Source organism: Nicotiana tabacum, chromosome 8, assembly GCF_000715075.1.
Source record: "Nicotiana tabacum cultivar K326 chromosome 8, ASM71507v2, whole genome shotgun sequence".
Lineage (NCBI taxonomy): Eukaryota > Viridiplantae > Streptophyta > Magnoliopsida > Solanales > Solanaceae > Nicotiana > Nicotiana tabacum.
The window spans coordinates 128,822,691-128,848,098 of record NC_134087.1 but is presented as its reverse complement, the minus strand read 5'-3'; the positions used below and the strand labels follow the sequence as shown (position 1 = coordinate 128,848,098).

General features: G+C 38.3%; 2 protein-coding genes across 2 annotated transcripts; both read left to right on the top strand.

The window, feature by feature from the left end:
* The first annotated feature begins 3,331 nt into the window (after positions 1 to 3,331).
* LOC142163304 (uncharacterized) lies at positions 3,332 to 5,340 on the top strand. Its single transcript, XM_075220577.1, has 4 exons — positions 3,332 to 3,467; positions 3,536 to 3,769; positions 3,850 to 4,676; positions 4,990 to 5,340. The coding sequence occupies exons 1-4, from the start codon at positions 3,332 to 3,334 to the stop codon at positions 5,338 to 5,340; spliced, it is 1,548 nt and encodes a 515-aa protein (XP_075076678.1).
* A 1,117-nt stretch (positions 5,341 to 6,457) lies between these two features.
* LOC142163303 (uncharacterized) lies at positions 6,458 to 7,459 on the top strand. The gene has a single exon (XM_075220576.1). The coding sequence runs from the start codon at positions 6,458 to 6,460 to the stop codon at positions 7,457 to 7,459; it is 1,002 nt and encodes a 333-aa protein (XP_075076677.1).
* Positions 7,460 to 25,408: the final 17,949 nt, after the last annotated feature.

The following is a 25,408-nucleotide window of genomic DNA, read 5'->3' as shown; positions in this document are numbered from 1 at the left end:
GATATTCTCCTAATTAGCATAGAAACTATATCAAATATACAGATGCTAGGATATGGAAGATCAATCAAGGGATATCCTAATATCAGTCAAGAGATATCACTAATACGCTCCCGTAAGATGGTGGATCGATCTGATATACCAATCTTGGACCTTAATGCCTCGAATAGAGTTTTTAGAAGTGGCTTGGTAAAAAGATCAGCCCGTCAATTGGTCTTGGAATGAAACATGAGAAACACGCAAGAGACCCCATTGACAAAGATTTCGAATAAAATGATAGTCAATTTCAATGTGCTTCATTTTGGAGTGAAAAACTGGTTTAGCACACACATAGGTCGCACCAAGATTGTCACAGTAGATAGCTGGTGGTTCCTAGATAAAGAGAGATAACTCCTGATACAAGTTACGGACCCAATAAACTTAAGTTGAAGCAGAAGCAATAGAACGATATTCAGGTTCTATCAACGAGCGAGCAACAACTTTTTGCTTCTTAGAACTCCATGAGAATGGATGGGAGCCAAAAAAATACATTGTAGGTTGTTTTAGAGGAGCGATTTTCATGGTTACATGCCCAGTTCGAGTTGGAGAAGGCATGCAGATTTAGCGGCTTGCCTTTGCGAAGAAATAGAATATTAGCACAGCAGAAAAACAAAAAAAAACAGAAAATTAAAAAGAAAAAAAAAGTAAAAGTGGAGCAACTATTTCGTCATCATTTTCCGTTCATAACTCCGGAATCCGGTGGTGGAACCAACCAAACTTGGTGTCAAAAGATACATAATTTCCTTACGAGTAATACCCAATTGGTTTCAACTTCAGATCTATAGTCAATTTTTGTAGATCTTAATTTCAGTTTCACGAGTTACTGTAGCACACAGAGTTCTTCATTCAATTTCAACAATTCAGCTAATTCCAGCGCTACTGTTAAGCACAACAGTTTGCGTGAAGCAAATTCAAATTACAGTAATTTCGTTTTCTTGCAAACATACTGCACCTTTGTCATGTAAGTAAAGTGCTAAAGAATTACAACTGTAAGGGACACACAAGCAGGTGGCCAGCCACTTTTGGTGGTTGCGCTGCCTACACAACTTCCTCCAAACATTGCACAAACATTAGGGATCACAAATAACAACAAACAGCCGATGGATTACTCCAAATTTCTGAAACCTTGCACTTTAAATGCTGCAATGCAGGAGCAACAGGAAGTTGAGCCAATTGCTATTCGTACACCTACAATATTGAATGAAGAACATGTTATTCAGTTCACAGAAGCAGAAGTAGAAAGGATGGATATCATCGAAGGATTACAATATGCAATAGTTGGTAAATGTTCTTATGGTAGCCTAGAAATTCAACAACTGCGTAAGTTAATACCAATTCAATGCGGAATTAAAGGTGAATGTAACATTGGATTTCTAAGGGATAGACATATTTTGATTAGAATGACATTAAGGCAGGACTATCTTCATTTCTCATCAAAAACTCATTACATAAAGGACAGGGATGGCTATCAATATCAGCTTAGGCCGTTGATTTATGACTCAAAGTTTAGAGCAGATGAAGAAACACCCAAGGCAATGGCTTGGATCTTATTCCCAGGTCTATTGCCAACCTTTTTTGTAAAGGAATGTCTATTTTCTCTAGCTTCAGCAGTAGGTAAACCTATGCATCTAGACATGGCTACAATTAATAAAACTAGACCTAGTTATGCTAGGGTGAAGGTACTAGTTGATCTACTTGCAGATTTGCCTAAAAAGGTGAGGATGGACATATTCAACGAAGCTAAAGGAACAACAAGAACTGAATGGGTGAGAATTCAATATGACATGCTGCCTAAATATTGCAGACATTGTAAACTTCAAGGGCATGATCAATCTGAATGCTGGAGGATACACCCTGAACTATATGTGGAGAAGGAGAATGATGACCAAGCAGATACAACTAAGAAACAGGACATAGGGAACTCACAGCCTATAAAGATGTTATCTAGTGGAAAGGTCGTGGGTAATGTGATTGTTACAGCAAAAGAGCAATGGAAGGAAGTGAAGGATAACAGAGTTAGAAATGTAGTAAATCAAAATACTAGTCTCAGTAATAATGGAATGGAGATGGCACCAGCTAAGCAGTTTGAAAACAATAACAATAAAGAGGGTACAAGCACTGTAGAGAGACAAACAGAAGCACAAAGCAACAGTGGTAAGGAATTGGAGGCAGTAGACAATGAAGATAATGATCATGTTCAAGTAGCTAACAAGTTTGCAATATTACAAGGGATGGAGGAAGAGGAAGAACCTATTAGTCAATTGGCAATGGTGACAGATAATGCAGCAACAAGCAGTACAACACTTCATAACCAAGCATCTACAAAGCAAAAACCAAAAAATATGGTCAATAATGAGGGAAAGTTAAATCCTGCAGCACAAGTTTTTCATCTTAAATCATCGGGGATTAGCTCGACTAATGGTCTAGTCAATGGAAATGAGGCATCAAAAGCAAAAAACTATACTGCACAATGGGTAGAAAGAAGTTTCAAGAATAAAACAGGAGAAGAAATAGTGAAGATCAATAAACCATGCCAGGAAATCCCATCACAAGATACATTAGTGAACAAGGTACTTAATAAAACTCCAAATTCTCAAGCAGAAGGGTCAAAATCAGCTACATTTAAAGAAAGAGTGCAAGGCTGTGGAGGCAGGCTATGGGATACACAAAGGGAATACGATTCAGAGGAGAACGAAGTACCGCAAGGAGCACAAGCTGATGAGGAACCAAATGAGAAGGACAAAGAAGAAGATGAGCAAAGTGTAAATGGAGAGCCCCATGCCAATGACAACAACACAACTGAAATCACAGAAATTAGAAACTATGAAGGAAGAGGCCCAGAGGTAAATGATCCTGGAGGAACAGAAGATGATCAAATTCAGATATCACAAGAAGACCCACAAGAACACAACACAACAGAGAAGGAGAAACAACCAAGACATAAAACAGAAATATTAAATATTACTATTACATTGGAGAAAAATCAGTTGCAGCTGTTAAAAAGAGGATAAGAGAAGGCCTTGGTCCCTAAAAGGAATGCATTTGGAGCTACATCAAGAGGTAAGGAAGACAACGAAGAAGGAGAAGAACCTGGTAAATCAGGATACGACATGGATCAAGAATCAACTACCCAACACCTTATGAATGCGGCAAGGCAAGGTGACTTATCACCTACGCAAGTGGAAAAGGCAAAATCAGCAGCAAAAGGTAAGAAGAAGCAACAAAAAGATAATTTTGCAGTACCAAAAGCTGGGGTGCACACAAGGAGAACGCTAACTAAATCCAACAATCAGTAATGAATGCTCTCATTTGGAATATAAGGTCAGTCAACACACAGCAGGCCTTTGAAAGGTTGACAAAAATGCACAGGAAAAATCACTATGAATTTGTAGGATTAATGGAGCCAAAGCAACAAGCAAAAAAATGGAAAGGTATAGAAACAAGATAGGACTTGCACAAGCAATTTAAAATGTTTCCAACAAGATCTGGGCATTCATAGATGAGGTATTTGAGGTAACTGTCATGTACAATATGGTGCAACAATTAACACTACGATTGGTTCATACTGAATCGCATGTGGAGTTTGTTCTAACTTTGATATATGCTAAATGTGATGCAATTGAGAGGATAGAATTATGGGATTCATTATATGAAATGGCAAGGGATATGAATGCACCATGGCTAGTAGGGGGAGATTTCAATGTAATATGGGATGAAGAAGAGAAGTTTGGGGGTTACCTGTGTCATTGAATGAAATTGATGATTTTCGACACTGCGTCAACACTTGAAATCTCTTCGATCTTGGATTTAAAGGTAGCATATTCACATGGTGGAATGGGAGAGTAGAGGAAGACTGTATATTCGAAAGGCTAGACAGATGCTTGGCCAATTTACAGTTCCAACAAACATTTTCGGGAATAGAGGTGCAACATTTGTCAAAGACTGGTTCCGATCATAGTCCAATGTATCTGAAGTGTGATATTGAGACTCCACCAATAAAAAAGCCTTTTAAGTTCTTGAATTTTTGGGTGGAACATGCAACTTTTAAATATGTGGTGAGAGAGAACTGGACAGCTGATTTCAGTGCAAATCCTTTTATTATTTATAATCACAAGTTAAAAAAATTAAAGAAAGCCCTTTCATTGTGGAGTAAGGCTACGTTTGGAAATATTTTCCAAAAGATATCAAGCATGGAGGAGGTAGTGATGGTTCATGAAGCAGAATTTGAAGCAAATCCTGCAGGGATGAATAGGGAAAGGCTACAAAAGGTTCAGGCAGAATTGATCAAATGTCTTGCACTAGAGGAGAAATTTTGGCAACAAAAGGCGGGCATGACTTGGTTCAAGGAAGGGGATAGGAATACTAATTTCTTCCACGCACAAGTGAGAGGTAGGAGGAAGAGACTTCAGCTTAACAGAATTCAAGATAGTGGAGGAACATGGATTGAAGAAGAAAAAGAAATTGCAGAAGAGGCTATCAGATTTTACGAGGAACAGTTCACAAAAACAGCTTCTCCTTCTTTATTTGAGATCGTAGACCATGTTTCTAATCTGATGAACAATGAACAGAATGCAGAATTGATTAAGCAGCCAACAAAAGAGGAGGTTGACTTAATGGTGATAGTGCTGGAGGGCCAGATGGTATGACAGGCAAGCTATATCATTCTTGTTGGGACATAATAGGGGATGACCTGTTCGACATGGTGAGGGCTTTTTTCAATGGTCATGAGCTACCAAAGTGTGTAACACACACAAACCTAGTTCTGATACCAAAGAAAAAGAAGTTACCACTTTTTCTGATCTAAGACCAATAAGCCTCAGTAATTTTTCAAATAAGGTTATATCGAGGGTCGTACATGAAAGGCTAGTGAAATTTCTCCCAAATCTGATATCGGAGGAACAGTCAGGTTTTGTTAAGGGCAGGAATATAGTAGAAAATATCCTTTTAACTCAGGAGATAGTCACTGACATTAGGCTTAGAACTAAGGCTGGACCTAATGTCATCCTGAAGCTAGATATGACCAAAGCTTATGATAGATTATCCTGGCTATTCCTAACAAAGGTAATGAGAAAGATGGGATTCACAGAAAGGTTGATAGGGATTGCCTTTGGATTAGTTTCAAACAATTGGTATTCTATTCTAATCAATGGTCAAGCTCATGGTTTCTTTAAATCCTCAAGGGGAGTAAAACAAGGTGACCCTGTATCTCCAACTTTGTTTATCTTGGCAGCAGAAGCATTATCTAGGGGCCTCAATGCACTTCATACTAACCTGTATTTTTGTGGATTTGGAATGCCAAAGTAGAGTCCAAAGATCAATCATTTGGCGTATGCAGGTGACATGATTATTTTTTCATCATCTGATGAAACTTCTCTGATGCTGATTATGCAAGTGTTGAATGCATATGAAAATGCATCTGGGCAGCTTATTAACAAGACCAAATCAGCTGTGTACCTACATCATTTAACACACATAGATGTGGTCAGCAAGGTGAAAAGGATCACAGGCATTCATAGGAATGAATTTCCTATCACATACCTAGGTTGTCCTATTTTTTATGCAAGGAGAAAGCTGGAATACTATCAGCCCCTAATTACTAAGGAAATGGACAAAATGCAATCCTGGCAGGGCAAATTATTATCAGTAGGGGAAGGGCAGTTCTTATATCCCATGTACTGCAAAGCATGCCTATGCATCTACTATCAGCTGTAAACCCTCCAAAATATGTGATAAATAGGTTGCACAAATTGTTTGCTCAGTTTTTCTGGAGCAGCTCTGTAGGAGGAACTAGTAGGCATTGGGCTTCATGGAATACCTTATGCATGCCAGTTGAGGAAGGAGGAATAGGTTTCAGGTCACTGCATGATGTACAAAGGCATTATTCAGCAAGTTGTGGTGGAATTTCAGAACAAAACCAAGCCTATAGAGCTCTTTCGTATGTCAGAAATACTGTAAGAAAATGAATTCAGTAGTTGTTCCATGGAAAAGGGGGTCTCATAGTTGGAGAAAAATGCTGGAATGCAGAGATCGTATTGAACATCAAATCTTTTGGCAAACAAAAAAGGGATCCTCACTTTTTTGGTTTGAAAACTGGACAGGTCTTGGGGCACTATATTTTTTAGTTCCTTAGGACTTTGGCATAGATGAAATAGTACAAAATGTACATGAGGTTACCTTAGATGGTGGGTGGGATGTGGACAGGCTATTTGAAATACTTCCTGAAGACTTAGCAGTACACATTCTAGAGAAAATCAAACCACCTTCACCTCAGCAGGTTCTTGACGTGCCTTGTTGGATGCTGGAAATAAGAGGATATTTTAGTGTTAAGTCAGCATGGGATTATACGAGAAGAAGAGAAGAACCAATAAAAGCATATTGAATGATATGGGTAAAGGGACTACCTTTTAAAATAGCATTTTTCATGTGGAAAGTGTGGAAAGCAAAGTTACCTTTAGATGATTTCTTGAAAAAGGTAGGCTACTGCATGCCATCAAAATGCTGGTGTTGTGTACATCCTGATGAGGAATCTTTTCAGCATTTGTTTTTTAGATTAGAAACTGCAAAGACAACTTGGAAGTATTTTCTATCGAGGGCAGGAATAGCTGTGGAAGGACTTACATTGCACCAAGCAATCACAAAATGTTGGACTGCAAATGTTTGCTTAAGGATCAAACCGGTAATGCAAGCACTCCCTTCATGCGTAGTATGGGAACTCTGGAAAAGAAGAAATAGTATGAAGTATGGTGATGTTGTGACAACTAGCAGGGTGATTTATCAAGTTTCATCAAATCTCCAGGCATTGGTGAAAGTGAGAAAGCCTGGGATGGACATGGTACCTTACAAATGGAAAGACCTTCTAGCCATGATGGAAAATTTCACTCCTAAACTTAAAGTTACCAAATTCATGTGGGAACTTCCAAGTACAGGATGGGTAAAGGTTAATACAGACGGGGCATCGAGGGGAAATCCAGGCAGGAGCTCAATAGGTTTTTGTATAAGAAATGAAAATGGTGACATAGTCAAGTCAGTAGGGAGGGAGATTAAGGAGACAACAAACACAGTAGCTGAAGCGAAGGCCATGGTAGAAGCACTAAGGTTCTGCAGATTTCAACAATACTCTCATGTATGGCTTCAAACTGACTCAATGTTATTAAAAAAGATAATGGATGGGATTTGGAAACCACCATGGATCATATCTGAGCAGGTAGAGGAAATGATGCAACTAATGATTGGGGGCAATTACACAGTTACTCATATTCATAGAGAGGGCAACAAGTTGGCTGATCATTTGGCTAATTATGCTTTAGATCATGGAGAAATGGAATGCCAACAATTCTGGCATCTAGATGCACAAGGAAGGAGGTTGGTTAATGAAGATAAGATGCAATGTCCAAGTCTAAGGGTGAAGGTGGACAGAAGATAAGAAGCAAAGAGAATAGAAATAGCAGGAGGCATGTCAACTTAATCGACCATCAAATCCTAAGGGAGGAGGGTGTCTCTAGCGTGCAGGTACAACTATGTTATATTAAAGAACAAAAACATTCCAGTAAACAAGATGGGCACGTGATATTATGCTCAGTAAAAGATAACAATTCTATTGGAATCTGCACAAGCACGCTAGGGAATTGGCATGGAGGGATGCGAAAAACCTTTCATGTAAGCACATGGTTTATTGTGAAAAGCGAGAAGCATGCCTCTTGGTTTTGGGATGCGCATTCGAGCAAAAACAATTGCAGGAAGGGATGAACAAAGCACAAGCATGGAGGGTAGCAAATGCTGCAACAAGAGCAGCTGGGGAACACGCATGCTCACACATAGAAGAGCACGCTGGAAGGTAAAGCATGCTAGACATAGATGATTTTGATACGTGAGCATGCAATACTTTAGCTCAGTTCGAGAAATGGTAGAGCGTGTCCATGGAATTTTGCACGCTGGAATTGATTCCATCGAATTTGGAGATACACGCATGGCCTAAGCATGGATTGGAAAGTGGTCCAGCAAGAGCATGGGGTCTTGACAACAAAAACAAGGACATATTTTAATGGGAGTGCTTTAAGCATGTTGTGCATCTTGATACACGCATGGAAATGGAAGCTTTCAAAACAAAAGATGTGGGAGTGTGTCTTTTTAGGAAGACATTTTAAATTATAAAATGGATACACGCCTGTTCTCAAATGGAAGCGCATGTTTTCAAATGCAACACATACTGGACAATGAAATTGGAATGTGCGACTTTGATAGTGCATGCTTTCTCACATTAATGGAGATGGCATATGCATGGGGCGAGATTCACCTGGAAGAAAGGGGGTCAGACTGGATGAGCGCGTGCCTATGCTGCAAATATATGGGGAATGGAATTGATCCGTTCCTGGAGCTTCACATTTCTGGAGCGTCACATTAATGGAGATGGCAAGATTGATCTTCAATAACATTATCAGTCCATATATGATACCAATGTAGAGATCCGTTCTCAATATTGGTAATAGATATTATGTAATAGTCATAGTTAATTTTCCACAGCGCAAGACAACCTTAAATTATGTATGTTTTGTTTTGTTTTAATTTATATATATAATAAAACTAGCCCTAGGCGATTGCCTAGAGGATTAAAAAAAAGTAAATTTTTAGATAAGTTGGGTTGAGATGCCTTTGTTTTGGGTGAGTTTCATGGATTGTATTTGGGCTACTTAATAGGTCAGAATGAGCTGAAACTTACACAAATGTCCCAAATAAGTCTCAACTTACCAACCTCTAGTCATTAGTCATAGACTTATCAAAACTAGTCAAGCACATATAAAAATTGAAAAACCAAATAAATAAGATTCTTTTTCTCAAAGAATCACATGCAAAAATCACCTTCCGTATTTTGAAGCTTGATTAGCAACATTAGATGAAAGACGGAAGCAAATTTCATGAATGAGGTAGAAAATAAGGTGATGAAATACAAATATATATATATATATATATATATATATATATATATATATATATATATATATATATATAATATTTCAAAAATCTAAGCAAAAGAAGAACCTTTTCAATGGGTATAGTTGAAATTCATTGAAAACATATAGATAAGTCAATATACAAAATTTGAGGAAGATTGGAGGTGATTTGGACTGGTTTTGTATCAAAATTCGTAATTAAATCGAGTTCAAAAAATTCTTTTGCGACACATGTATCACGCATGTATCTCACACACAGATATACATAGATATACATGTGATACACAATTGATACATATATGATACATATGTGATACACATATCATTTTTTTATGTTCAGTTTTACTTCGAATTTTCAATTCAAACCAACTCAAAACTTCACCAAATCATCCCAAAACTGAGATTCGAACTCCTTAAGATATACTCAATCTGTTCTAATAACACCCACTAAAAAAAGCAAAAATTTGATACTTTTTGCTATAAATAGCTAATTGGCTAATATTAGTAATATAAGGCTAATATTCGTAATATTTTATGAATTGGCCAATTTTTGTAATGAGTTACTTATAAATGGACATAGCTGGTAGTTTTCCTAAAATATAGTGGGTTAACTTGGCTCAGCCCAAATAGATCTATGAGCTAAAATGTTTGTAGTCCAACACATTAATCTCTGAGTAGGTTGGATGAGTTTAGGCTCAAATTGTCACCCCTAAATTTAGGGGGTTTTGACACAGTTACCCACAAAAATAAAACTATTTACCTTTGTCTACCCATTTGTTTTTCTACCCATAAACTAATTAAATTTCCTACCCATAACAGTGTTTGTGGGAAATTTTTTCTTTATTCTCCAATTCTTCTATGCTTCTTTTCTTCTTTGTTTTCTTTTCTCCTTTTCTTTTTTCTTGTTTTCTTCTTATTTTTTTCTTTTTCCCTTTTCTAATTTCATTTAACTTCTTTTTTTATTTTTTTCTCTTCATAATCTAATTTCATTTACCATTTTCACTATTTTTTATTACTCTTTTTTTATACAATAAGAAAAAATAATTGATATAGTAAATATTTGACCACCTTTTTTAAATATAACTAGTACAATATACCTTTTATTTTTTTTTCTTCTCATTTTTTAAATTCAATTATTAAACTGAAATAATATCAGTTGTCACTTGATCTAATTCATTGAATATCACATTGATTGTTGCTGAGCACCATAAATTACAAATAATCAGATTTTAAGAATCAACACATGATTTCCATGCAAACCTTGATCTCATTCCCATAAATATCAGTACACACTCTACCATTAGCACTAATACAATCAGTTATAGAGCAAGAAAACATAATCTACGACAACCAAATATCCATATATACTAGTTAGAATAAAAATGACAATAAAATATTGAAAAATGCAACAAAAGTATAAGTAGAAAAAAAGATTTCTAGTACCATGTGATACCAATATGGTGTATATATGTATACCAACAGAGCATATGATTTCTCTAGAATATTGCTACAACTATCTGCGACTATACTACTGTACCAAAAAATTAAAGAACGCAATAAAAGTATGAAAAAATTACATGCTCGTATTGCAAGCTAAATATTCGCAAAACAACTTGCTCATTTCGTATACTAATAGGGTATATAGTTGGGTCATTCTAACAATTGTCTATAATTATAAAACTATTACATAATACACATAATTTATGTTCATCGGCACACAAAAATTTCAGCACTGCAAATCATGTTCATATAAATAATTTCATAATAGAATTCACTTAAAATGCAGCTAAAACAATCAAAACAATGTTCAAACTACCATATGATACCAATATGACATATAACTATAGCAACATGGTATACAATTTTACTGGTTAATTTCCCGCAACTATATGACTATACTACTATTACATAACACACATGCATAAAGAGAAAAATAAAAAAATAGTGTACCACATATTAATATAATAAGGTATTTCAAGATATTGTACTATATTACTATTATTAAAAGAAAATTAAATATTTTACCAATTAAATGCAGCTAATACAACCAAAAAATGATTCGACTAGCATATGATATCAATATAGTATATAGCTATACTAATAGGGTATATAGTTGGAATAAATTCTATACTAAAATGGTATATTTGTATATTATTTGGGTATACAATACAAATTCGTCTTCTTCTCTGGTTCAACTATAGTTCAACCCAAATTTCTAAAATTTACTACAAAATCTCCACCAAATTGACTAAAACTTTAGCTACAACCTCCAATCAACTATCCAAACAAACCCATACAGGATTGGATCAAAATAATTAAAAACTCAAAGAAACCAAGTTATGAGTTTCAAGCTTCAAGGTCCTTCAATGGTGGATTTAATTTTTTGTACAATAAATCTCCAAAACCCAGCATCAAAGGTACAATATACATATCAAATAATAATAACTAACGAATTTCAACAGTAAAACACTACAAAAGATCATATCTGGCATTTTGAACTCATTCATATGGAGTTTCAAAAATTGATCTGTTCTTCCTATGATCTAGTTTTTGAATTGTGCCCTGTATTTTAGTGTTGAAAACTTGTTTGCAGTGCTAAAACCACGAAGGCTTGAAGTTATTTCAAATTCCAGTGCGAGAGAGAATAGGGAAAATCAATGCCTCAGTTCTTGGTTGCATAAAGCATCGCTGGAATTAGTGGGTAAATAGTTTGGGCCGCATGGATAGGAGTAGTAGTTTGAGTCTGGGTATTAAAGGGTAAATAGTTTGGAATTAATGGATATAAAGTGAAATTTTTTCTAAATTTAGCAGATGTCAGCAAGATCGCGAAGAACTCGCTTGACCATATACCAATGTGTAGTCATTGGAGAGCTTGTACACTGAGACAATTTGCTTACAACAAAGGCAAATCTGGTCCAGTAAGGTGAAGATATTGTAAACTTTCAACTATAGTCTGATAATATTTAGGATCCTCATGTAAACAACCATCACTACTTATGGGACAAGACCAACTTTCCATTGGTGTGCACATGAGATTAGCTTTAACCATGTTGGCCTTATCCAAAATCTCATAAATGTATTTCTGCTGACTTAAGAAAATTCCAGCACGTGAGCGAATAACTTAAACACCCAAAAAGAAAAGCAAATCACCGAGATCTTTAATGGAGAAGTGATTAGCAAGACAGAGAATAAAATCCTCCACAGACTTTTGATGATTGCCCGTGATAATAAGATCATCAACATAGACAATGAGATAGAGCATAACTCCAGATTTTGGATAGATAAATTGGAAGTGATCCAACTGAGAGTGGCAAAATCCGTATAAAATAAGATGGGATTTGAGTTCCTCATACCATGCCCGTGGAGCCTGTGGAGCCTGTTTAAGCCCATAGTGTAGCCAAATATATCTCATTGACAAAACCAGGAGGTTGGGACATATAAATTTCTTCAGCTAGAGTCCCGTGCAAGAAGGTGTTGTTGACATCTAATTGACGAAGTGGCCAGTCAAATGAAGCAGCTAGTGATCGAGAATACATGTGTTGTTGTATGCTTTGCTACTGGAGAATATGTTTCACCATAATCAACTCCTGGACGCTGCAAGAAACCTTTAGCAACAAGTCGAGCTTTATAACGGCTAATACTTCTATCAGAATTGTATTTAACACGAAAAAACCACTTAGAACTGACGGGTTTAGAAAGAGGGCAAGCTGGCACAAGAGACCATGTGCCTTGGCTTTTAAGAGCTGATAATTCCCAATTCATGGTTGCACGTCACTTAGGATCTCTTCATGCTTGGCTAACATTCCTAGGCTCAACAGGTTTGGATATTGAATAAAAAGAAATAGAGGATCTGCTAAGCTTGGGCTTGTCTTTAGGCAAGGTTTTGGTATTTGTATTTAAGGGAGTGCCTTGTAATTTAGAAGGTTGTGCGGTAGGAAAAGAAGGTTGGGCAGTATGGGAAGATTTGGCCTTAATTAGGAGATAGAGCGGCACTAAGATATAATTTTTGAATTGGCTTACTAATAGTATTGTTTTTGGAATGGGTAACCATGAGATGACTTGGTATAGGGACACAAGAAGGAATGGAAGAATGAGAGGAGGTTGGTGGTGATAAAGAGGAAGAGGAAGCAGAGGTAGAAAAAGAAGTGTTAGAGGGCATACCTGGGAAAGACGTAATGGAGTTCACTGGCTCTTTCGATGAAGAGCGATTGTCAGTTGCGGCCTCATGAGAGGTGCTTTCTAAATCCGTGTCACGACCTAAAATCCCAACTCGTCGTGATGGCGCCTAACACACCGGCTAGTCAAGTTGAAACTTAACATTTAAGAGCCAAAACAACATAAACTATAGAAATAGCATAAATTTGAAACCTCAATGAAACAAAATACAGCCAATATAAGGACAATCTCTGAAAAACTGGTAAATACGGAGTCATGAGCTCTACAACAGAATACAAGTCTGAAACTGAACAATAATAACACTATCTGTACTATAACAACACCATGATAGGAAAAGACAAGTCAAAATTGCGACCAAGGATGCAGCTCTACCTCGCCTCTCAAACTCAGTCCAATCAAGTAAACCTACTGCTGATAACTGGTCCCCACACTTGAATCTACATAATTTAAGTGTAGAGTATAGTATAAGTACAATTGATCCAATGTACTCAATAAGTATCGTAACTAACCTCGGCAAGGTAAAAAGGAGAACTATGAATGATACTAGATATGACTTGTATAGTTCATCATTTTTAACAAGTACAAAACAATATTTGAATCAAGTTGTAAAGCTCAGGAAGAAGCATTTGTGTGTGAATGTATCCAGTTACTCAATTACTCTGCTTAGTCAATGTTCAGCATATAGAGATGATATGCAGATCAGTTGGATAATAATAATCCATGAAAATTTGCAAGTAGATATGAAATGCAATTCCAAACCACACTAGCCAGACATTCCTCAATATCTGCGTGTACACCATCAAGAGAGAAACATGAGAGGGTGACCCTTAGGGGGATGGATCCATATTCACGTGCTGCACGGACAACTCATGTGATGTACGAACAACTCGCGTGCCTATAATATAATCCACACAGACAACTCACGTGTTGCACGGACAACTCACGTGCTAATAATATCAACATCAGGATCCGTAACGGACAACTCATGTGTTACGCGGACAACTCACATGCCAATAATATCATCCGCACAGACAACTCACGTGCCAACAATCACAATCTGCCCTGCATGGTCACAGGTTACCAGTCCAACTCATAACAGAGAGAAAGCAAATATACGAGAATACATGTACATGATCAATTACCAATTGCATACTCCTTGACTGGTATATCTAGCAGGCTGGAATGTAGGCATGTGCAATGTGTGCTATCACAGCTAAACCAGATAATTTCATTATGGAATAGTAGTTTTATCAGTTCCAACAGGAAAAATAACTTCAATGAAACATCAACGTGGAACAAATAGCTCACAAAGGGTACACGGAGGAGAAACAACTCAGTTTGAAGCTTAACAATCAATTAAAGGTATGACATAGCCTAAATACTACCCCAAATATGGATAAATAACCTGGTCTTAGCATATGGGCTCAATCCCACACATGTGTGCACCTATAACGCATAACTATTACAAATAATTTAGGCAATGAGCGCCTCAACCATGTTTATATAGATACTTACCTCCAACAAACCAAATCACTCTGCTAATAAGCCGTTAGTTTGTATGGGTCCACCAAACCATTGAGTACCTGGTCCTCTACAAGATTCTGCTGAGAATGCTAATAAAACAGTATGTAAATAAGGCAGAGGATTTCTACGTGGCAAAATCCCACACAAGGAGATCAAAAAACTACAACCTACACCAATAGGCTTTAAACTTCACTAACTTGCAATCTACCTATTACAAGCCACTTTGCAATGATTCCTATTGCAAAAGATTTATTCAACCAACTTGTGGTACAATTACCACAAGCCACTTTGTGACTTCCTAGTTACAAAGGCTTTTTCTAACTTATGATGCGCTCACCACAAGCCATTTTGTAACTCTACAATTACAAAGACTTTTCCTTATAACTAAATCTAGTCACAACATAAACTCAAGGAGTTTACGGATTTACAAGAGGATTCCTAATCAAACGCTTCTAGGCAAGCAGTTTAGGAGATAGAATAAGTACAACAACAAGGTTACAACTCAACTAGGACAACAACAGGCTATCTTTTAGGAACTGGTCTGTAGTTGCATTCAACCTTGTTCTTCAAGCTTGTGAGGATATATTTCTCTGTTTTTGCAAGATGCTTGAATGAGAAATAAAAACCTTTCAGTGATGTTTTGTATAAATCTCATTGTGGGTACATCTTGATCACATCACTTGAAAAGATGTGAGTACTTTATTTGGTTAGAGAATGAGTGGGCGGACAGTGCAGTGCGGCAGAAACAGTGTCGTCAGTCACTTCATTTCCAACTGTGTCCAATTGACTCTATATTGCTATGAGGAAACCACAAGAGTATCAGGTCCTTATATTGGTTCCTAGCTCCTGAAGCTGTAGCAGTTCACCTTTAGCTGGAATCCGTTAAAGTTTGCAGCAATCCAAGTAGGTCAGGTTCCCTATCTGGTTCTTAACAGTAAGTTTGTTAGATCATCAAAACATAAGGCAAGAATATTTAAGATCTATCAGGGCTTATCCAGTTTTATCATCTTATCACTTGTCTTTTCTTATCCTTATTCTATCTTCCTAAAACCTTGTCGCTCTATCACACTTTAGCTTCCGACCTTAGACTATGCCTTATCGTAATAATATTTTACATGGTCAGAGCAGAAGAACCAGTTCCTCCATGTGTTCCCCCGAGTATATTTTTCCCCCTTTTGGCATCATTCAAAAGAATAACAGCACAAAGAAGTCCAGCGAAGCTAACTCATGCCACATATGTGCACACAATCATGATAGAGAATAGAACACAGAGAGAGAGTACTGACATAATAAAATGAGGATTGACATTAATAAAGATTTAATATGCCTCTACCTTTGAGAAAGGCGAGAGGCAACATTGGACTTGTTAACAGGAGTAGTAGTGTTTCATCCCAACTACCAAAAAAAAAGAAAACAAAAAAACATCCGCCAAATCATCAACAAAGAAAAAAAACATAACAAACATATCCAGAAAACTGGTCATTGAAGGGTATTTAGGGCGCACTAGGATGAAAAGGCTTGGTAGCTGCAGCAAGTGTCTGGAGAACGAGGTCTGTTCGGGCGTTTGCCGAATTTTGCTCATTGAGCAGTTCTGCCTTCAGGTTCTCAACTTGCGCCCTGAGATCAGCATTCTCCTGTGTCAAATGAGCCACTTCATCATTTGACATGGAACCCCTCGGGCTTGCTGAACTTCCAGGATAGCATTCCTGGCCTTCAACCGACGAATTTCCTCAGCTGCACTGTTCTGGGCATTGATAAGCTGAGAAACGGTTGATGTACTTCCTACCCCCTCACCCCCCGCCCTATACTTTTCCACACACTCGCACTCTTCCAAAGTTGTCAGTGAGAATGTATGCTTTCGAGTCTCCACTTTACCTATTTCCAGTGGAACTTTAAAGAATTTGAACATTGGTAAGCAAGAATCCATAGGGAAGGCTATGATTACCGTCCTTGAAGGTGGCAACCTTTTGCATGTGTTCAATCATAATAGCAGGCAGACTCACATGATTGAAACCGTCCAGTTGTTCCATTAGGAATAGGTCAGACTTAGAAGTCATTGACCTCCTTTCAGCTCGAGGCAACAGGACTTTGTTAACCAATTCAAACAGCAGCTGGTAAACAGGGAGTAGTGCTTTCTTATGGATATGGTCCCCTTTCTGATTAGCATTGTCTTTTACCACTGCATTTCTGAAGTTATACTGACAAATATCTCGGACACTCGATACCCCAACTGTAGGAACTTTTAAAATCTCGCCAAGAAATTTTACATCAAAGACGATGTCCACCCCATTGACCAAAGCACAGACATGGTCAGTATCAACTGGAAAGAGGCTAGTGAAGAAACTTTATACCTCCTCCTCATACACCTTAGGTGCATCTATGTGAAATAGATGCACCCAATATTGAAACTCGACCATTTCCAGAATTTGGTGCATTCCAGCCATCTCAGAGATTGTTGGGTCAAACGTACGACCCAGCAGCTTTTTGATGCCTCAGGCGCTCAGAGCCAAGGCTGACTTCACTTCTCATTTTCTTCACAGAACTAGGTTCTTCAAAAGATTCAGGCTTGCATTTCCCAAACTTCTCTCCACTGACTTTGCCTTTTCCCTTGAACTTGACTAGTACACCTCATCAGACACGGAAAACTCACTTACTACCTCCTTCATCTTAGACTTAGATGTTGACCCTTTCTCTACTGAAACAGGCTTTGTCTTTTTCAAAGACCGCCTAACAAACCAGGTTCCTCTGGGGTTCCCTCTTCTACCTCGACTATAGGGATCGCCTCATCACTTACAGGTACACCATCCTTCACCAACTTTCTTCTTTTCTTCTTACTACTCTTTTTGCTCTTTTGGAGAGTAGAGTCGTAGGCCACTTTGACTTGAAGCCTGGTAGTAGGTCGTTTGATTTCAGACTCAAGGGTGGACACTACCCTTCGGTTACTTATAAATGCATCAAGAGCCACATTATCTAGGTCTTCTTCATCACCGGATCGCATTTCAGGTGCTTGAATTTCCAGGGGCACAACATCGAATGTGAAAACAGTATTGTCCTGGGGATGAGAGCCCTGACCTGGGTCCTCTAGAGAGGGATTAGGTTCCTCATGTGATGCCCCAGTAGTATCTACTATTGCATCCCCTTCAACAGCCACAATGGCCCCTTCCTCCTCCACACCGTGCGTCTCATTTTTCTAGGATGCAGTTTCATGCAATACCCCATCAGTGGATACTACAACACAGTTACGACATCTTTCTCCTCTTCAACCGGTACTTCCACAACCATGGAATTGGTGGCAACGATGGTAGAACCCTTTGTGAACTCAGTATTTTGACCTTGTTCTCCACTTAGGGTTTGACTGGTGAGAACATCAGACGATGGGGAGAACGGATAGTAATTTCAAGGGTTTCTGAATTGGGAAGCTGGGGAAGGTGTGACTGCAGCAGCATGAGTAATAGAGGGTGAGGAAGGCTCAGTGAGAATAAAAGGTTCCATAGATTGATCAGTGGTAGTTACAACTGAGGCAGAGAGATCGGAAGTCTTCTCAGCCATTGAAAGAAGCGGTGTGATGATCCTTCTTTTTTGGGTGATTCTAGTGTAGGACTTATGGTTAAGAAGAGCAGAAGAGAGGTTTTTTAAAAGGAGAGGATAATTATGAAGAGAGAAGAATAGGCACCGGTTCTGAAACGGTGGTTGGGCGTGGAGATTGCAGTGTTTCAGAAGGAGATGGAACATTTTGAAATGAAGGGACGTGACAGCAGGATTTGAAAAGTTGATGATATGGCAGTTGTATTTTGTACCCTTTTTAAGATGTGTATTAAAAGGATACACAGAACTACTAACCTTTGGTACAAGAACCTGGTTCTTGATTATTTTTTTTAAAAGAATCAATCCTCTTTTATCATTCATGCACTACATCTATTGCCTCTATGCTCATCATGCGTGTTTATGTGCAACGGTATTGAAGTGGGTTATACATGGCCAGAAAACATTTTGAGTCAGTTATTTCTTAGGGGTAAGAGCCAGCCAAAGAGGAATCAGGTTCTTAATTTGGCTTCAACAGTCCCAGTTTTACTCTGTTTCTTTCAAACTGTTCTCTACTTAATGCTTTGGTAAAAATGTCTGCAATTTGATCTTTTGTGCAGTAGAACTTCATACATATCAACCCTTTCTCCACATTGTCTCTTAGAAAATGATGCCTCACATCAATATGTTTTGTCTTTTTATGTTGAACTAGATTCTTGGCCATGTTGAGTGCACTGGTGTTGTCACATAGAAGGGGCACACTCTCGGTGAGTACCCCAAAGTCTTCCAGTTGCTGCTTGATCCATAGAAGTTGAGCACACCAGGATGCTGCAGCTATATATTCAGCTTCAATTGTTGAAAGAGCCACTAAATTCTGCTTCCTTGTACCCCAAGAGATAAGGCATGAACCTAAGAAGTGAGCCATTCTAGAAGTACTTTTTCTGTCCACAAGATAACCTGCACAGTCTGCATCAGCATACCCAATCAGATTAAAATTGTCACCTAATGGATAATACATCACCAGGTCCTGTGTTCCTTTGAGGTATCTTAGTATTCTTTTGGTAGCCTTCAGGTGAGATTCCTTGGGATTTGATTGAAACCTCGCACACAGCCCCATGCTGAAAACAATATCAGGTCAACTAGCAGTGAGATAGAGGAGAGACCTTATAATGCCTCTATACATTGTTTGATTCACAGGAGATCCAGTTTCATCCATATCAAGTCGAGTGGTAGTTGCAATGGGAGTGTCTATCACCTTTGATGCTTCCATGTCAAACCTCTTCAAGAGTTCCCTGATGTATTTTTGTTGACAAATGGAAGTACCCTTTGGGGACTATTTTACCTGAAGACCCAAGAAGAATTTTAATTCCCCCATCATGCTCATTTCAAATTCACTTCCCATAAATTTTGCAAATTCTTTACATAGAGAGTCAGTTGTTTCTCCAAAAATGATATCATCAACATAAACCTGAACAATAAGCAGGTTCCTTCCTCGTTTCTTTAGGAAAAGAGTGTTGTTAATTTTACCTCTCTTAAAACCATTTTCTAAGAAGAACTTTGATAGTCTTTCATACCAAGCTCGAGGAGCCTGCTTTAGCTCGTACAGAGCTTTGTCCAGTTTGAACACATATTCAGGGTGCTCATGACATTCAAACCCTGGGGGTTGCTTCACATAGACTTCTTCCTTAAGGAGTCCATTCAAAAATTCACTCTTGACATCCATTTGGAACAAGGTGAATTCCATATGAGATGCAAAAGCTATTAGAATTCTGATAGCTTCTATGCGAGCCACTGGAGCAAACATTTCATCATAGTCAATCCCTTCCTCCTGATTGTAGCCTTGGACCACTAGTCTGGCCTTGTTCCTTGTGGTAATTCCATGTTTATCGAGCTTGTTTATGAATACCCACCTGGTTCCTATAATGGTTCGATCTGAGGGTCTAGGTACCAGGTGCCACACATTGTTTCTCTCAAACTGATGCAGCTCATCTTGCATGGTTGTAATCCAATCTGCATCTTTCAAGGCTTCCTTGATGTTTTTGGGTTCTATCTGGGAGAGAAAGGCTGAGAAGGCAAGTGAATTTCTGGATCTTGACCTGGTTTGTACTTCGGAATCTAGAGGAGTGATGATGTTGTCTATAGGGTGAGAGCTTTGGTGTCTCCAGTTAGACGCCTGAGGTTTATTCTGAGAGGAGGAAGGTATGTTTGGCAGATTTTCCTCTATCATTCTTTTAGGTGCTAGTGGAGTTCCCCGAACTGCATCAATCACCCTTTCATCAGCTTCAGTGGTTGTAATTGAAGTGCTTGGTTCTGTTGATGATGAGGCAGCATTGTCTTCATTTGGCTCCTTTACTTGACTCATCATATCTGCTTTTCCGTTTGTCATGTTAATGACTTCACCAGGAACGAGTAAGGGTTCTCCATCTTGATCTTCCTCAGCACTCTTCTCAAATGATGGATAAGATTCATCAAAAATAACATGGACACTTTCCTCAACACATTGAGTCCGCTTGTTATATATCTTGTAAGCCTTGCTTTGAGAAGAGTAACCAAGAAATATTTCTTTGTCACTCTTGGCATCGAATTTACCAAGATGATCATTTCCATTATTGAGAACATAGCATTTGAATCCAAATGTTCTTAGGTGAGTTAGCTTGGGTTTTATTCCATTCAACAATTCATACGGGGTCTTGTTCAGAAGTGATCTGATCATGCACCTGTTCACTAAGTAGCAGGCAGTATTGACAGCTTCAGCGCAGAAGTTCTTTGCAATTCCACTGTCAATCAGCATTGTTCTTGCCATTTCTTCCAGGGTTCTGTTCTTCCTTTCTACTACTCCATTTTGCTGGGGAGTTCTGGGAGCTGAGAAGTTGTGAGTGATGCCATTTTCATTACAGAATTCATCAAATTTGACATTATCAAATTCTATCCCATGATCTGATCTAATGCATACAACTCTAGACTCCATTTTCACCTGGATTTTCTTCACAAAGGCCATAAATACTTCAACAGTTTCATCTTTTGTTCTGAGAAACAGAGTCCATGTGAATCTGGAATAGTCATCCACAATTACAAAAATGTATCTTTTTCCTCCTTTGTTTTACACCCTCATAGGTCCACACAGATCCATATGCAAAAGCTCAAGCGGCTTTGAGGTGCTCACATCTCTTTTAGACTTAAAAGAGGACTTCACATGTTTTCCTCTAGCACATGCATCACATACTTTTTGCATCTTGAATTATGACATAGGCAGTCCATGGACCAGGTCCTTCTGAATTAGTTTGTTCAGAAGGGAAAAGCTTGCATAACCCAGTCTTCTGTGCCATAGTTCAGCATCATCGTCAACAGCTTTCAGACAACTCAGATCACCACTCTGTAAAGATTCAAAATCAGCAACATAGATGTTCTTATATCTTTTGGCCACCAGTACTATTTCACCGGTCACAAGGTCAGTGACTGTACATATTTTGGACAAGAATACCACCTTGTTTCCTTTATCACAGATTTGAGAAACACTCAGGAGACTGTACTTAAGCCCATTGACATAGTACACATTTTCAATAGAATGAGTGAGTGACTTCCCAACTTTTCCAACTCCAAGAATGTATCCCTTTTTACCATTGCCAAAGGATACACTCCCTCCTTGCAGGGGTTTTAGTGAAAGAAAGTCTGTGGTGTTCCCAGTCATGTATTTCGAACACCCACTATCCATGAACCATTATTGACTGTTTCCTTTTATTCTTCCATTCACAAGAGATTTAGGAGTTAGTTTTAGGAACCCAAACAAGTTTGGGTCCCTTGTAGTAAGCAAGAGGATGAATAAGAGCTCTCTTAGTCCATGCAGGTAATGTGCGTTTTTTGTGAGTGGAACCTGGTCCCTCTTTTGTGGTCATGGTTTCAGTAGCCACTTTGTCTTTTTGGACTGATTGATTCTTGGTCTGGACACCTTCCTTTAAACACCTCGTGTTCCCATATCGGGTACTAGGCCATTTATCAGAGACAGTGACGCACTTACTATGACGGTTGTGAGGAGTTTTCTCCCTTTGGAACCCTGCTCCCTGCCTTTTTTCACAATCATTAGTAAGCAAGTTAGTGGTAGCTTCTGAGGACCAGGTCCACTTTAGAGACTTTTCAAGATCATTCATTACTCTTTCTAGATTGGTTTGGAGAAGCCCGTTTTTCTCAATTTCAGCACACATCCTAAATCTCATAGTTTTCACCTCATTTTCAAGCCTAATGTATTCCTCACTTGCTATCTCCTTTCCTTCTTCAGAACTTTCAGGTTTTGACTTAGTCCATGGTTTCACTATTGTTTCCCTTTGGTCTGCAATTTCTGCCAACAGATCACTCTTTTCTTTTCTAAGGATTTCAATGGTTTTCTTATGGCCAGAAACTACAACCACTAAGTCATCTCTAATATGTTCAGATTCTCCTAATTCTAAGATCAAAGAATCCCTATCCTCCGCAAGACTATGAAAGGCAGTGATTAAAACATCAGCTAAACATATGAGTTTTTTTGGAGAATAGGATTTCAGATTTCTCTGAACATCCCTGAAGTTTACCTCTTTGTTGCCATTGTCTTCATCATCATCTGATTGAGCCATCAAAGAAAAATTTGAGTCATATCTAATCTCCTCGCCTTCAACTGTCATCATGGAACTATAACTAGAATTAGGTTTATCTTCAGACTGTTTTACTTGTGTAGTTCCCTCATGAGTTGTTTGCAAAGCTTCCCATATTTCCTTTGTAGTGTCACAGGTAGAGATTCTATTGTACTCTTTAGGTCCCATTCCACATACCAGAATTTTCTTGGCACGAAAATTCTTCTCCACAGCTTTCTTATCTGCTTCAATGTATTCTTTGTTGGTTTTTGCCATCGAAAATGGAAATTCCTCTAGTACCTTGATTGGAACATAAGGACCATCGCAAATGATATCTCATACCTCACAATCCTCAGCCATGATGAAATCATGCATTCTAGCTTTCCACCGCCAATAGCATTCTCCATCAAACTTGGGGGGTCGGTATATGGATTGACCTTCTTCAAACTTTGGTGGAGTTGCCATGAGGATTCGTCCTAGGTGTTAGCCTAATAAGAGAAACCTGCTCTGCTAACAAGCTATTAGTTTGTATGGGTCTACTAACCGTTGAGTACTTGGTCCTCTACAAGATTCTACTGAGAATGCTAATAAAATAGTATGTAAATAAGGCAGAGGATTTCTACGTGGAAAAATCCCATACAAGGGGATCAAAAAATCACGACCTACACCAATAGGCTTTAAACTTTACTAACTTGCAATCTACCTATTACAAGCCACTTTGCAATGATTCCTATTGCAAAGGACTTACTCAATTAACTTGTGGTATACCACAAGCCATTTTGTGACTTCCTAGTTACAAAGGCTTTTTCTAACTTGTGATGCTCTCACCATAAACCACTTTGTAACTCTACAATTACAAAGACTTTTCCTTATGACTAAATCTAGTCACAACATAAACTCAAGGAGTTTACGGATTTACAAGAGTATTCCTAATCAAATGCTTCTAGGTAAGCAGTTTAGGAGATACAATAAGTACACAACAAGGTTACAACTCAACTAGGACAACAACAGGCTATCTTTTAGGATCTGGTCCGTAGTTGCGTTCAACCTTGTTCTTCAAGTTTGTGAGGATTTATTTCTCTATTTTTGCAAGATGCATGAATGAGAAACAGAAACCTTCTAGTGATGTTTTGTATAAAGCTCATTGTGGGTACATCTTGATCACATCACTTGAAAAGATGTGAGTACTTTATTTGGTTAGAGAATGAGTGGGCGGACAGTGCAGTGCGGTAGAAACAGTGCCGTCAGTCACTTCATTTCCATCTGTGTCCAATTGACTCTGTACTGCTATGAGGAAACCACAAGAGTATCAGGTCCTTATATGGGTTCCTAGCTCCTGAAGTTGTAGTAGTTTACCTTTAGCTGAAATCTGTTAAAGCTTGCAGCTTTCCAAGTAGGTCAGGTTCCCTATCTGGTTCTTAATAGTAAGTTTGTTAGATCATCAAAACATAAGGCAGGAGTATTTAAAATCTATCACAAGCCCTTCCCGCACGTATCAAACTCTGGAAGGCTCGAATCCAGCCAAAATAATGTAATACTATCAATAAAAGCCATAGGAAGTGATTCTAAAAGATAAAACTAAGATCTTTAACTCAAATCAAATTTCAACCCTGGCCCTGCACCTCAGAACCTGACAAAATTCATAGCTTCTGAACACTCATTCAATTACGAGTCCAACCATACCAAAATCATCTAATTCCAACCAAAAAATGACCATCAAATCCTCAAATTTCACTCTTTAATAACATAGTCCAAAAATCCCAAATTCTAACTTAGATTCATGAGAAATAAGTAAAACAATCCATGGGTATTCAATATTCATGGATAAAGTGATTAAAAGTTACGTACCTCTTCAATCTAGGTGGAAACCTCTCCAAAAATTGTACTAGTCTGAACTCCAAAATCCCCATTTTTAAATGACTGCCAGCGATTATGCTTCTGCGGACAAAGTCAACGCACCTACGCTCTCGTTTTTGCGAAAAAAGCTTCGCTTCTGTGAAGTCCTTTAAACTCACGACTTTCCGCTTCTGCAGCAAAAAATCCTATTTCTGCGATCAACCTCACGCTTCTGTGCGTGCACACCTGGGAAAATTATCTGCATCTATGCTCCTAGACCCTCTAGTCCAAAATCTGCTTCTGCGGAACTCCCCTTGTAGAAACGCCTTCGCTTTTGCAGAAACACTGATCGCACTTGCGAAGTTCCATAGCCAGATCCAAGTTCCGCTCCTGCATCCTTCCAGCCGCACCTGCGGCCAAGCCGACTGTGTTGCTAGTAAGGGAATTAATTGAAGACACGCGGTGAGATAAGGGGGGCTAAAACACGTGTAGCTATTTTGAAAATATATTTTAAAAAATAAATGCAAGGCTCATGCGGTGATATAAGGAAAGATTGTGATTGAAATTCTGAAATGTAAAAAATGAGGAGGTACCTCAGTTGTGATTCTTGTTGTACATTCCATGTTAAAAAGAGGCTTGTTGGTTGAATTAATTTTGTTAGTTTCTTCATTGCCTCACTTGTATTTGTCCATGTTTGACTACTTGTTGTTTTATCATGTGTTCACTACTTGTTGCTTTCACCGCTTGAATTTTTGTTGTTAGCTT